The 14,038-nt window shown below is 42.5% G+C and overlaps 1 protein-coding gene across 5 annotated transcripts in view; it reads right to left on the bottom strand.

Annotated features, from left to right (window-relative positions):
- Positions 1 to 7,058: 7,058 nt before the first annotated feature.
- The window catches only part of TAF5L (TATA-box binding protein associated factor 5 like), a 30,034-nt gene continuing 23,054 nt past the window's right edge, over positions 7,059 to 14,038 (bottom strand). For all 5 annotated transcript variants that reach the window (XM_032841157.1, XM_032841161.1, XM_032841158.1 and 2 more), the window contains exon 5: positions 7,059 to 9,075. In XM_032841157.1, the coding sequence (XP_032697048.1) occupies positions 8,278 to 9,075 (798 nt within the window). In that variant the 3' untranslated portion in view covers positions 7,059 to 8,277. The remainder of the gene's footprint in view (positions 9,076 to 14,038) is intronic.

Raw genomic sequence — 14,038 nt, 5'->3', positions numbered from 1 at the left:
CAATGAACTGAGCTACCCAGGCACCCCAGTGGTGCCCTCTTTTAAGATGCTTCATCCAACATTTATTCAAGGGCACAGAGGGGAGAATTTAGATATTGATGATTGGCTCAAAAAGCTGAATTCAAGGTAAAGAGGTTTTTGGACCACAATACCAATGTATTTCACTCATGGGAGAAAAACTATGTAAGTCTAAAAGTTTTAAAATAAACATAAATTTAAAGTTCTAAATAAACATAAAACTTCTAAGCGATAAGAAAGCATTGCTCCACATTTGATGACAGCAAAACTAAATGCCACAAAGAAGAATATACCTCTTCTAGCCAATGAAATCTTAGTTTAATAAAGCCCAGTGTATGTACATACTAGGTCACAATGTAAAATACATTTTTCCTATGGGTTGAGGTGTAAACATTTGAAAGCCCCTGTTTTAGGAACTTCAGTTAATGATGAAACCAAACCAAGCAACAGGCAAATTAAGGGATTCTTCCTTGCTTCCACATGTCTTGGTCTCTGCCCTCCCTTTAAGGATTTCAAGAGATATCTGCTCCCCTCATCCCACTCTCCTCTTCTCACCAACTTTTTATTCTTTCAGAAATGTTTCAAATATAATGAAATAAAACTTCTTTGTGCCACCTAATGAAGTTCTCAAGTGCACGTTGGGGTGACCACCGCCTAAGGCAAGAAACAGAAGATCCCTGGCACTCTGGCACCCCCTCCTGATCAGGACCCTTCCCTCTCTACAATTCTGATGTCGTCATACACATACTAAAATCTATATGGTCAGTTTTGATGGTTTGGGCTCTATGTAAATGGAACCATTCTGTAGGAATCATTTGTCTTTCTCTCTCTTCAGTCAACACTATAAAGTTGGTGCTTACAGCTCTCATGTTTATTTTTTTAGGGTCAAGTTTGTCATCCTTTCTATTCATGGACATTTAATTTGTTTCCAGCTTTGGGAAATGATAGACAGTGTGGTCATGGACATTGTCTTCTATGTATCCTGGTAGACGTGGATTGCTGGGAATAACAGAGCTTGACTTTCTTCAGTTTAGCTATGTAATACCGCACCATCCACAGATAGGTTACAAACTGACATTCTCACCAGTGTGGGAGGGTCCAGATGCACCAACACTTGACATTGTCGGGCTTTTACAATGTTGTTAGTCTGAAGGGTGTTTAACAGTACCTCGTTTTAAATTTGCGTTGAGTAATACAAGGTTGAGTAATTTCTAATTTATTAGCCATTTTGGATTTCTTCTCTGAAGAAGTGCTTCCCTTTAAGACTTTTGCCTATGATTTTTCGTCACTGATTTGTTTTTCATATAGTTTTGAATTCTGCAGTCTGAGATGTTAGCCACTAGTCTCAGGTGGTAATATAAATTAATAGAAAATTCAGTTCCTTAGTTACACTATCCATATTTCAAATGCTCAATGGCTATATGGAGCTGGTAGCTACTTTATGGGATGGCAGAGAACTACAGAATGTCCCCCCTTACAGCAATTTCTACAGGAAATTTCTACAATTTCTACAGGAGAGAGACTACAGAACATTTCTGACCTCACACAAAGCTCTCTAGGACAGGACAGAACTAGAGAGCATTCCATTGTACAGCCAATCCCACCGCACGATGTTGCTCTAGACACTTGTCTCTGTTGTGCTTGTATTACTGGTATCTCCCCACATTCAGGGCCTGTCCATTAGTTCTTCCATGGTTCTTTTGATGAATGAATATTTTGAGTTTAACCAATCTTGTCCTTTTTGGATAAGGCTTTTTTTTCCTTTAGGAATTTCTTCCTATCCCAAGGTCATGAGGATGTTCTTTCGTGCATCTGGAACCGCTTTTGTGTATAGAGAGGTAAGGGTCCAATTTAATTTTTCCCCTATGGATTGCCAATTGTCTTACCCTGTGGTGACAGCCTGTTCTTCCCCCTTCTCTGTATGCATCGCCTGTCATAAATGAAGTGTCCGTATTTGTGTTTCTATTGCCTTTCCACTTTTCAATCCGTTCCAATGTCCTTTCCATTTCCGTTACTCAACCATAACTGCTGGGCTCAGATTGTTAGCCACCTGCCTACTATAATGTCATGGATACTCTCCAATCTTTATTTGAATTCTTGGTAGCATCAGGTCAGTTGACTTTTTTTTTTTTTTTAAAGATTTCATTTTTAAGCAATCTCTCCACCCAGTGTGGGGCCCCAACTTACAGTCCTGAGATAGAGAGTCGCATGTTCACTGGGCAGCCAGCCAAAGCCACTCCCCTACCACTCCTATTTTGAAGTACTTTCTTCTCTCGGCTTCTGGGACAGCGCCCTCTCCTGTTTTGCTTCCTTTGTTGGCTTCTCCTTTCTGACCCATACCGGTTTAGTTGTGAGCCCTCATCTCTTTTTACGCTGTGCTCTTGTCCTTGGTAATCACGTCCATTTGGAAGGCTTCAAATTCCAACTACATGCTAGTGACTCTTGCCTTTGTCAGGGGAAGAGTCAATGATTAGCTGGTCTAATGCAAGTTGGAGATATTTGCTGGAACTTCTGGACATTTTTTCCTTGCTCTTAAGAGCGAGGAATGGGCAGTAAGCTCACATTCCTACTGGATATGAATGAGGGAGGAATCTGGCCTTCACTGCTGTTGGTAGCCCTCTCCCAATGGGAAAAGTCAGGCTGTGAGGAAGCCAACCGCAGAAGAGAGCACAGTGGAGTTACAAAACACAAGTGGGGCCCTTAGTGAGTTGCCCGTGAAACCCACCTGACCTCTACACTGATATGTGAGCCAATAAAATACCTTATTTTTAAACCACTTGGAGTCAGATTTTTGTCCCTAGTGGCAGAAAGCACTCTAATGAATCTAAGTCTGAAACTAGCATGTCAAGGTAGACCTCTGCTCTGAACTCCAGGTGTGTTTATCTAAATGCCTATCTGGTATTGTCACTTGGTTCTCTTATATGCACCTCACATTTCAGAGATCCCAACCTGCACTCTTGATCTTTGCCCAGAAACCTCCTCCTCCTCCAGGATTTTCATCACAATAAATGGTAACCTTATCCACCAAACTGCTCATGCCAGAAACATGTGGGTCATCCATGATTCCTGTCTTTGCTCCCCATACAACCCACTGAAGTCTTGCCAACCCACCTCTAACATGTTCATTGGATGTGTCAACTTTTCTCCATTTCCACTGTGGCCACTCTAGTCCACACCATCCTCATCTCTCTCCTGGACAACTGCAAAGATGTTAATTGGCCTCCCTGCTCACTCTCATACCGTCAATCCCTATTCCTTACAGCTCCCAATTTTAATCAGTAATTATTTCGCTTTCTATAGCGCAGCAGTTAAAAGAATGGATTATGGGGTAGGACTGATGGGCTAGTTATCTACTCTACACAAGAAATTACCCCAAACCTCAGTGATCTAAAACGACATTTGACATCTCACAGTTTCTGTCAGTTAAGAATGTGGGCAGACTTAGTTGGATACCTCTGTCTCAAGGTTGATCAGGAGGCTGTAGTCTTATCTGAAGGCTGAACTGGGGCAGGATCTGCATCCGAGCTCCCTCGTGTGGTGGTTGGTGGGTCTGCGCAGGTTGTTGGTTAGAGGCTGCTTTTGGTTCATTGCCTGAGGGGCCACTCCACATAGGGCAGCCCACAATATGGTAGCTGGCTTCCATCGGTTGGCTGTGTCCTGCAGTGCTTGGCACAGATGGGTTCAGTAAATGTTGCCTTGTTATCCTGTTGAAGTGCAAGTCCACTGCAAATGTGTCTATGTCTTCTTGCAGCCAGGGATATTATTAAGGTGGAACTTAGACTGGATCACTTCCCTGTTGTACACCCATCAGTAGCTTCCATCCCACCTGGGATAAAAGCCAAACTTCTGAAGGGGCCCAAAGCCCTTGCAATTATCCAAACTTGTGTCATGCTGTTGTTCCTTACTCACATTGCTTCAGCCCCTGTGGACTTGAGTGTACCAGGTTCTTTCCCAGATGGGGTCTGGACCATTATTCCCTGAACTCTGCCTGGCTAAGTCCTGCTTGCCTTCCAGGTCCTGGCTTCATTACTAATTCTTCAGGGAGGCCTTCCTTGACTGCTTCATCTAAATTAGATCCCTGGGCATATTCTTTCATTGCACCCAGTGTAACACTCCCTACTATTTGAAATTATATGTTTATTTACGGTATTACTTGATTGATATCTGCCACCCTCTTTAAACTATAAAGTCAAACCAGTTTTGCTTACTCTTGCATTTCTGCCCCCTGACACAATGTCTGATCATAACAGATACATAGTTAATATAAAGATATCTCTTTAAGGAATTTCAGAATCACGGGAAAGTATCTAAGTTGTCCTTCAATGGGTCAAACTGCCAAGGAACATCTGGATTCCTCAAATTCTATAATGAAGATTTTCTGTTTACCATAAAGCAGTTTCAGACTCATTTGGTTGCTATGTAGGGGTCAATAATATGAATCCTTGCTGTGGGCTGGGCATAGATATAACGGACACTTTTCTAAAACATGCAACTGAAAGACAAGTTGAAGTACAGACTAATCTTTTAATCCATGTATTTAAATACCAATCTGGGTAATAGCAAAATTATAAGCCTACATATTCAATGGATTTTTTTTAATACAACCAAGACATTTTTAATATATGAATAAAACAAATGAAAAGCTAGTAATCACAGCTATCCTTAGAAGCTGGATCTTGAATATATAAAAAAATTTCAAAGTGATTCCCATTTCATTCCTATTTCTTACTTTCCTTTGTCTCAACGTTCTCTTTCTTTTGGCCAGCGTACTGCTACATTGAAATTACAGTCAGATTTTTCTGAGCCTATCAGCCTACGGAATTTCAAGAGGTTTGTTTTTTCTGTTTTGTTTTTGTTTTTGCTTTTTTTCCTGCACCATTGCAGGGATTTATCATTGTGGTTCATAATAATTGAATATTTTCAAGTTTCTTTTAATCATATATTGTTTAAGTTTGTTCTCACTGCCAGTTCTGATCCTGCTAGATGCTGCTGACTTATCTGGCAAAGGGAAGCATGAGTCTTGTAACTATTGCCAGGAACCTTTAGTTACTAGTAACCTCAGGTCACTCTTTACCTGGTACTGTGGGAATGAGGGGAGACAAGAGCCTGGGGAAGGACATGAACTCTGGAGCCACTCGTCCCAGATGGACATTCTGGCTTCATCGTTTATGAGTTCTGGCTTCATCGTTTACAAGCTCTGTGACCCTCTGGCAAAATGACTTACTCCAACAGGGCCTTAGAATCCTCGTCTTCAAAATGCAGACAAAAATGGCATTTATCTCACAGGGTTGTTATGGAGATAAAAAGTTAATTTTCATAAAGCTCATGGAATGATTTCTGGTAGATAATAAGCACTATATATATATATATATATATATATATATATATATATATATGATATATTCATATTTCCTTTTTGGAGGTTGTTGCTCCCCCCCCAAAAAAAGGTTTTTCTGGAGCGCCTTGATGGCTCCATAGTTAAGTGTCTGCCTTTGGCTCAGGTCATGATCCCAGAGTCCTGGGATCGAGCCCTGCATCGGGCTTCCTGCTAGCGTGGAGTCTGCTTCTCTCTCCCTCTGCCTGCCACTCCCCCTACTTGCACTCAAACTCTGTCAAATAAATAAATAAATAAATAAATCTTTAAAAAAATAAAAAATAAAAAAAGGTTTTTCTATCATCAGGGCTGTATCCTCCAGCTAGAACTTGAGGATACTGAATGTAGAGCTTCTACGTAACACATTGAAGCTGTGGGACCATTCCACGTTGTGTATAGATAATAGAGCTTCTCTGGGCTTTGGCTAATTCATCTACAAAATGGTAGTATCACCAGCCCTGTCCGCCTAACAGACTTGCTCTGAAGAGAAAATAAAACGCAAGACAGCAACCTGAAGAGTGTGTTCTTATGCATCCTTGTGGCCATAAACACACATATGTATCCCTTATGATAGTTCTAAGATTCTGGGAGCGTTGTGAGGGGCGTTCTATAAAGTCAAGTTATCCCACACTAAAGTTAGTTCAAAAAAAGAGGCCAAACGTGAAGAACATTAAGAGGCTGAATTCAAATGACAAAGTATATACATGATCAGTCATTTGAAGACTGAGCAACCTAATACATTTTTGTGTTTAATAAAAAAAAAAATTTGCATTAAAAAACAAACACAAAGCCTTTCCAAATCATCCACGATCAGTGGTATTTTCACTTCTGAGAATGATTCGGCCCAATTTAGGGATTTTATTGGTTCTAGCAATATACCAGACAATTTAACCTAAGAGTTCACTTATTGTAGATAACACATTTGAATTCTATCTGGGCTTCTTCGCTGCACACTATGTGAAAGGGAAAGCTGGCTGAGGCACTAACAGATCCTTCTTACAATATTTCAAATACATCAGTTTTTATGAATGAGAAACATCTCCTATTAATCAGTATCTAAGGCTCAACTAAGTTTTTTTTTTTTTTTTTTTGCATAGAATTCTAGAGTCTTCCTTTAATTTCCTCATAATCCTTGGTGTTCTTGCCAGGAAATTTTGTTTCACAGTACATTTAAAAAATTCTGGCATCATTTAAATTTTTGAACGAATCTTTTATCTGGAATTGTTTGAGAAATAGTTTAACTTAATTACATAGCAGAGTTCTTAAGCCCCTTAGAAATTTTATAATGGGGATCATTAAAGAAAACTGGAAGTGGGATCTTCCCAAATTAGTCTGGATGGTAAAATATATGTTGTCTCCTGTTGGCAACTGCCAATCTTGGATGTATAAACAGTAGTAAATGTTACCAATAATTCCTGTGAACGCCAAGAGGAATCACAATTCAAAGTAAGCCGAACAGAACACAGGAACAGGTGGGAGTGCCCCTGAGTTGGGGCCAGTCTGGCTGACATGATTGGCTATTATCCCCAAGAGAGGTGGGCTGCACGTCACCCCAGGAGAGGCCACACACCCGCCTGTCCTCACGGGTTAAATGAGATGACAACACTATTTTTTTCTTTTTTTGGAAACTAAATACATTTTAATAGAAAACAAAATACAAAATAACTCTTTTCAGAAAACAGAAATATTTAATCCTTTTTTCCATGAATTTGAACTCGCTTTATCCTCAAAGCACAGTTTTGGATGCGTGCATATGTACTTACGATTTGTTTCACAAAGTGTTCGTTAAACCGCTATTGCAATGCAGGAGGTGGGAGCCAATGATGGCAGGAGGAAAAGACGTTGAGAGAGCCTCGCACCTCCAAATAAATGGGCATTTGGAAATTTCACATCTTCTAATTCTATCTTTTGACTTATCGCTTCCAATCCTTTTCATTTCTTTACCACCATCTGTCCTTTCGGGGGAGAGAACTGTTCATACAAGTGCAGCCGTGAGGAACCTCTTCCTCTCCCACCATCACTGCGGGAGCCCAGGACTTTCTCAAACCAACCCTCCCCCCACCCGCCCCACTTCTAGACATGTCAGCTGGAGTGATCCTTCCATCACCCAGAAAGTTTCCCTTTCTCCCCAAACACTGTGCTACCCAATTCTCTGAATTCCCTGAACCTCAAGATTCCAAGTATCACAGCCAGTGCCAGGAGTAAAACCTGAAAGATGAGAGCAGAGAAGGCCCCTCTGCCAGTGCTAGGTTTCCTCTTCTCAATAATAATAATAATTATAATTATAATAATAAAAAATCCTGGTTCTCTGTAATTACGGAAAAGGAGAGACTTTTTGCCAGGATGACCCCTGCCCCTCGTCCTAGTTCCCAGCCCTGCCTTCCTACACCAGTAAAGAGCCCCCTGCACCGGCCGACGGAGCAGCCATGAGCAGGTGGCACCGCTCCTCGTAAGGGTGCCCTACAACCATCCTCGGACCCAAACGCAGCACCCGGCGGCGAGGTAAGCAGCATCTCTTACGCACGGGAAAATGAGACAGAGACACAAAGGTGCTCACACGAGGACACAGGCGGGATCTTTGTGGGAACTCGCAGTCTGACCTCTGGAGCCTCTTCCTTCTCCGTCTCACGTCCAATCACAGCACCTTCCCCCTCCGGTCCTTCGACATTATGGGGGGGCGGGGGGACAGCGAGCGAAGGGGTGACGAGCTCAGGATGTTTGCATGGGATGGAGGCGGGGCTGGGGGGAGCAGGGGGTGGGGGGGAGAAGCAGGGAGTCTTTCACAGTCAGTCAGTGATTCGATCTCAATGTGTCCTAAGACTGGCAGCCCGGAGGCTTTCCACGACTGCCCCAGTCCCTTACGACAAAAGATTAAAAAAAAAAATTTAATGTTCCTGATTCTCTTGTGTGATTCCAGTCACTAGAAGGAGGTTGCAGGCCATGAACTGCACGCTCAGCACGTTGCTCATCTGCCCGGTGTACACGCCCACGAGTTCGCCCGAGGAGCCGTCCGCAGGTGCACTGCAGTGCGTGTTCCTGATGTCCCAGACGCGCACGGAATTGTCCATGGACGCGGACGCGATCAGGCTGCTGTCCGGGCTGAAGGTGAGGCTGGTGATATTGTCCGTGTGGCCCCTCAGTTCTTTATAAAGGGTCCCAGAGGCCAAGTCCCATAGCTTCAGCCGCTGGTCCTCGCCGGCTGATGCCAAGTACTTACCGTTGGGAGAGAAGGCGAGAGAGAGCACAGGGCCACGGTGGCCCGTGAAGAGCCTCACTGAGTTGCCCTGTTGAGCGCTCCACAGCCGGACAGTCTTGTCGGTCGAGCCCGTGGCTAAGTAGTTTGAATTAGGGTGGAATTTGACACAGTCTACATCTGCCAGGTGTCCGGCATATATCCTCAGCGGGTACGTCCGATCAAATGACCACAGCCTTGCGGTGCGGTCATGGGACCCGCTGGCAAAGTACAGGCTATACGGGCTAATGTCCAGGTCCCACACAGGGTAGGCATGTCCTTGGTACAACACAGTGTTGGTGAAACTGCCGAGGTCCCAGTACCTAATGGACATGTCTTCAGAACAAGAGAGCAACCCTGAGCTGTCTGCAAGGAACCTGGTGCTGTATACTGGTCCACAGTGTCCCCGGAGGATCTTCATCTCTGTGCCCGCATTGTCATCCTCATCATCCTGGGGACAGTGGGGGGAGGGGCGGGTGGCAGAGAGACACACAAGGGAAACATGTTTAGTGGTCTGCCATGAAAACCAAACAGTCCAGCAAAAAGAAAAAGAAAGAAAAAATACAAAGCCACTACTTGAGAAATAGCCTCTGCCCAGTAGATGACAGTGGTCTTGTCCTTAAGGGCGACCCCAGGAAAACAACTCACAGTTGCACAACGAAACACAAAGTCTCGTGCAACTTACAAATTGTCTTCCTCAAGTCCATCTTGTAGCTAAGACTCCATCAAATTAAAAGTACACAAATGCCGAGCTATCATTACACAGTAACGACTGTGGACCTTACTGTCAGGCTGGGCGGAACAGGTTTCCAAGGCTGCTTCAAAGATCGCCCACGGTCACTTCCACTGTTAATCCTGACAGACATCATTTGGAAAGATTTACTGCTGAGGTTACATTAAGTTCTCAGATTCTTTTCTTCAGTGGGCCTGTCTTCATCTGGTTTTAGCTGCTTTCTAAGCCACATTGCTGTCTGTTTTGACTCCACTAAGAAAATTTCTGGCACGTTCATTACTCCCATGAGTGGGGTCAGTGATGAAGGTAGACATGGTCTCACTTTAAAATTTACATGAAACTGTTGTAGGAGGTTAGCCAAAATAAAGCCTGGACATATCAGAACAAACAGCAGACCAGAAAGGTGCAGCTATCAGTAAGCAACACTCATACCTTGTGACCAGGCATAAACTGCCAGTGTCCAAAAAGAAATAAAGATGAAGTTTTAAAACTCTGACTTACTGGAGGGTCTCAAACATTTTCCCAAGCGAGGGATGGGTTCAGAATGGCTTTAAAAAAGCTGAGTGACTCATGGGATTCTTGGAACTAAATTCCCATGTGTGGGGACAGACAAGAAGACAACCACTTGTGGTACCGAGGGAGGGAGTTCCCCTTCCTCACCCTCTTCCCCACAAGGACAGTATCTCTGTTCTAAATCCGTTTTCCCTTCATTCCCTCATAGACAAGCTCCTTAACGCCACAGCTGTCTCTACCTAAGAATTCACAAATGGAAATGGGTTTTCATTAAATGCCAGAAGGAGGAGTAGGAAGAGTCCTGAACCAATCGGCTTTGTTAGCTGAGATATAAATACGTCTGTGGGCCTTAAGTTCCTATACAGGAAAATTGCATCTTTTAAACTCCCATTTGAAAACTATTAAATTCAAAATAAAACAAACACCTTCAATGTGTACAGATTTCAGAAAAAGTTAAGAGAAAATAAACACTGATGTCCATGAATATTTAAAATGGCTATTCCAGACACTCAACATTAAAAATAACATAAGCATTTGGGAGCTTAACGTTCTACTGCGTGTTACCAAGAATATTAGTAATTTTCCTTTCAAAAGAGGTTACGACAACACTTCAAAATTTCAAGGATGACTCACTGCTGTACACCAGGAAGTTTATATAAAAACTGTGGGAGCAGAAAACGACCCCAGATGAATTACACCGAGACCCTTTGGAAGTGAGTGTTGGATTAAAGGGCATTTTACCATCTCTGGGGCTTAAGTGGTCTTCGTTTGGAGCAGGAAGTTAGGGAAGCAGGTCTTCAGCTCCTTAGTGGGGATCTAAACAGCGTGCTCAGAGACGGGACGAGGAGGGTGCGCCAGGAGTCAAGCTGGCACATCCCAGGGGTCTTGATGACTGCCTTGAGCACATGGACAAGTGGACTCTATGGACCAGGAGATAGGGAAACCAGAGCATTCATGCTGGCTATCGCTATCAGCTCTTTGCCAGGACCACAGCTTAAAATAACGCAGCCACATTTTCTTCTGTGGCTCAACCCAGTCCCACAAGGGCCTCAGCACAGAGCTAAAACTCTGAACAAGCAGCTGATTCACACATGCCCAGCCCCAGATTCTCTCTTTCCTTCCTTCCATGCTCACAGGGCAAAACCCCAAATTCCCTACAACTGACTGAACGCCCTCGAGTAATGGGCATACATCCCAAACACGAATTTTTAATTTGTCAAGTATATTCGTGTCATGATAAATCATACTATGTACATTATACAACATGCACAAAGAAGTTTAAAAATAATAAGAAAAATAAGTATAAAAAGACTTTCAAAGCTTATCTTCTGTATCCCTGTGCCATAGTTTGCTAAGCCCCGCTTTATACTATGGAGGCCCTAAAAATCTCAGACTTGTTACAGATGTCTGCTCCTGGACTAGGGGCTTCAGAGTGCCTCAGTTCAGCTCCAGGGTACTTTTTGGGGTCTGAAATGTAGCCTTGGGCTGTTCTCCCAACATTAGCTTCCAATGGAACTGAAAGAAATTAAATCTGGCTGGGCTTGGGGCTGGGTTAAGACTTGGAAGCAAGTGGGGGGTTGCTCTCTCCGGGAGGGATGACGGTGGCCTGAACTAGAAAAGGCGGCTACTGGCTAGCTGAGCTGAACATGTGCTGTAAGTGTAAAACACACCAGATTTCCAAGACTGAGGACAAAAAAGGAGAATGTAACAGATTTCATTAATAATCTTTTAATATTGCTTACATGTTGAAATAATATTTTGGCCATACTGGATTGAATAAAATACATTGTTAAAATTAATTGACTATTTCTTTTTACTTTTTCCATGTGGCTACTAGAAAAATCAAAGTTACAAACATGGCTCACATTATATTCCTCTAGGCCAGCACAGACCTACATGACCGTTTTATATACAAATCACAGAACTGAATATTATACAACACTGACTTCTTTACTTTTGAAACTTAAAGACTGCTGGATTGGGGGAAGGCTCACTAGCCAGTACATGAACCCAATACTGGTGCTGTAGTGCTGGCCTAGGAGGGCGGGAGGCGGGCAGTGATGAGGGTGACCATGTACACATACCTGAAACGAAGAGCAAATCCTTGATTTGGTATCTGTGGTTTTGCCATGTTGCTCACATATTAAAAATACATAGTTACCAATCAACGATGGTAAAAGTTGGACTTCATTTCCAACTCCATTTAGTGTGGAACAGAGGACGGAGGGTCTCAGACAGGATGGGGGCTACTGGTCCTAGCAGGAGGAGGGGCACTGCTATGCCAATTAATAGCATTTCAAAGGTTAATCTAAAAATATTTTTAAGTTGCAGATATCAGAAGCTATAGGGCAGTGCTGTAGATCCAGTTTTATTTGGCTTAATAAAAAGAGAAAATTTTATGCCCTCATAGAAGCTTTTGATTACTGTTTTTGACTTTCTAAAACGGAGATATAATTCATGTACTATAAAATTCACTCTTTTTGGAAGTATAATTCAATGGCTTTTAGTATACGCACAGAGTTATGCAACTATCACCAATTCTCTACTACAGAACATTTTCATCACCTCAAAAAAGAAACTTTTACCCATTAGTCACTGCCTATTTCCCTGTCCCCAGCCCCTGGTCACCATCAATCTGCTTTCTGTTTCTATGGATATTCTGGATATTTCCTAGAAATGGAACCATATAGCATGAGGGCCTTTGTGGCTGGCTTCTTTTACTTAGTTAGCACAATGTTTACAAGGCTCATCCACAACACAGCATGTCTCATGTGGATGCACTCCTTTCTATGGCAGAACAATATTCTATTGCACGGATATATCCCATTTTGTTTATCTCTTAATCAGCTGGCTGACACTTAGGCTGCTCCCGCTTTTTGGCAATTATGAATAATGATGTTATGAGCATTCATATACAAGTTTTTGTGGGGACTTAGGTTTTCAATTCCTTTGGGTAGATACCTAGAAATGGAATCCGTGGGTCTGGTCAATATTTTAAATACCCACTAGTAAAACATTTTATCCACTAATTTATGCGGCCACTATTCCTTCAGGAAGATTAAGGTAGAGGTTGCAAACTGGCTTTTTAGTTGGGTTTTCGTGAGGTTTCATACTTCCTACCATCTCTCTGATCCAGGGAGCTTTAAATGTTGACAGTTACCTGCTTGGATTCTACAGGTATGTGAATTTGTGACCTTTGCACTGAGAGTTTCTATTTTAATTGTGAATTCTATAAGGAAAACAAGAAGTCCATGTTCTCATTGAAGAAATATTAAAAACTAACTACCAGAACTGATTTGTACCTTGCTTTTCCTCAAAACGTTCCTTATCAGGAACAACAACCACACCCCCCACCCTCCCACCAAAAAAACCCCAAATCAAAAAACCCAAAGAACACCCCCCAAAACCAAAATCCACCCCCACGAACTCCATCAACAACAAAAACTTCTGTAAACTGCTATGACAAAATGGGTGGGGGATGTAGAAATCCCAAACAGGAAACTCCTAGACAACATGAGAAGATCGCAACTTTAGTTCTAAAATGAAACAAAAGTTTGTTCACAAGGAAAGCAGTACCTTTATACTGTAGCAGAATCCACAGTACTTTCAATGTGGACAACTGGGACTACACAGGGAAGATACTTAAACAAAGTATCTTCTTTTGGAGTGGAACAGCACCTCCCACCAGAGCTCTTGTCTCCCCAGTCTGGGCACTCTCTTCCTGCTGCCACTCCCCTAGCTCAGGCCATCATAATCCAGAGTACAGCTTGTGCCGAGCTGCTCCCTATGTAAGCCCTCCCAACTCTAGCCTGCTTGAATTTCTCTCACTTCCTGGAATCCATCATGTTATTCTTTACTTCTGGGTCTTCAAATGCATACCTTCCAAAGTCTGGAAATCTTCATAGAATAAGTCACAGAGCTAATTTTCAGTGGTAGCCAGGGTAGATAGAATCTTAAACTTTTTTTTTTTTTAGTCTAACGTTCTGTCCCTCTTTGTATCTACCTTTCTGTCTTTGCTATCTTCCTTTATATTAATTTGTAATGCTGAGAATAATCTCCAAACACAGTGTCAGTGGAATAAAGTCAGTGGAAAAATATTTTTCCTTGTATTTACAGAAAGTCGTAAATGAATGATGGCAGTGTCCTTCAGTCGTATGTGAAGAACGCT

Source organism: Lontra canadensis, unplaced genomic scaffold, assembly GCF_010015895.1.
Source record: "Lontra canadensis isolate GAN:19392208 unplaced genomic scaffold, GSC_riverotter_1.0 scaffold120, whole genome shotgun sequence".
Lineage (NCBI taxonomy): Eukaryota > Metazoa > Chordata > Mammalia > Carnivora > Mustelidae > Lontra > Lontra canadensis.
Note: the sequence above shows the minus strand (reverse complement) of the source record. Positions and strands in the feature narration are given on the sequence as shown.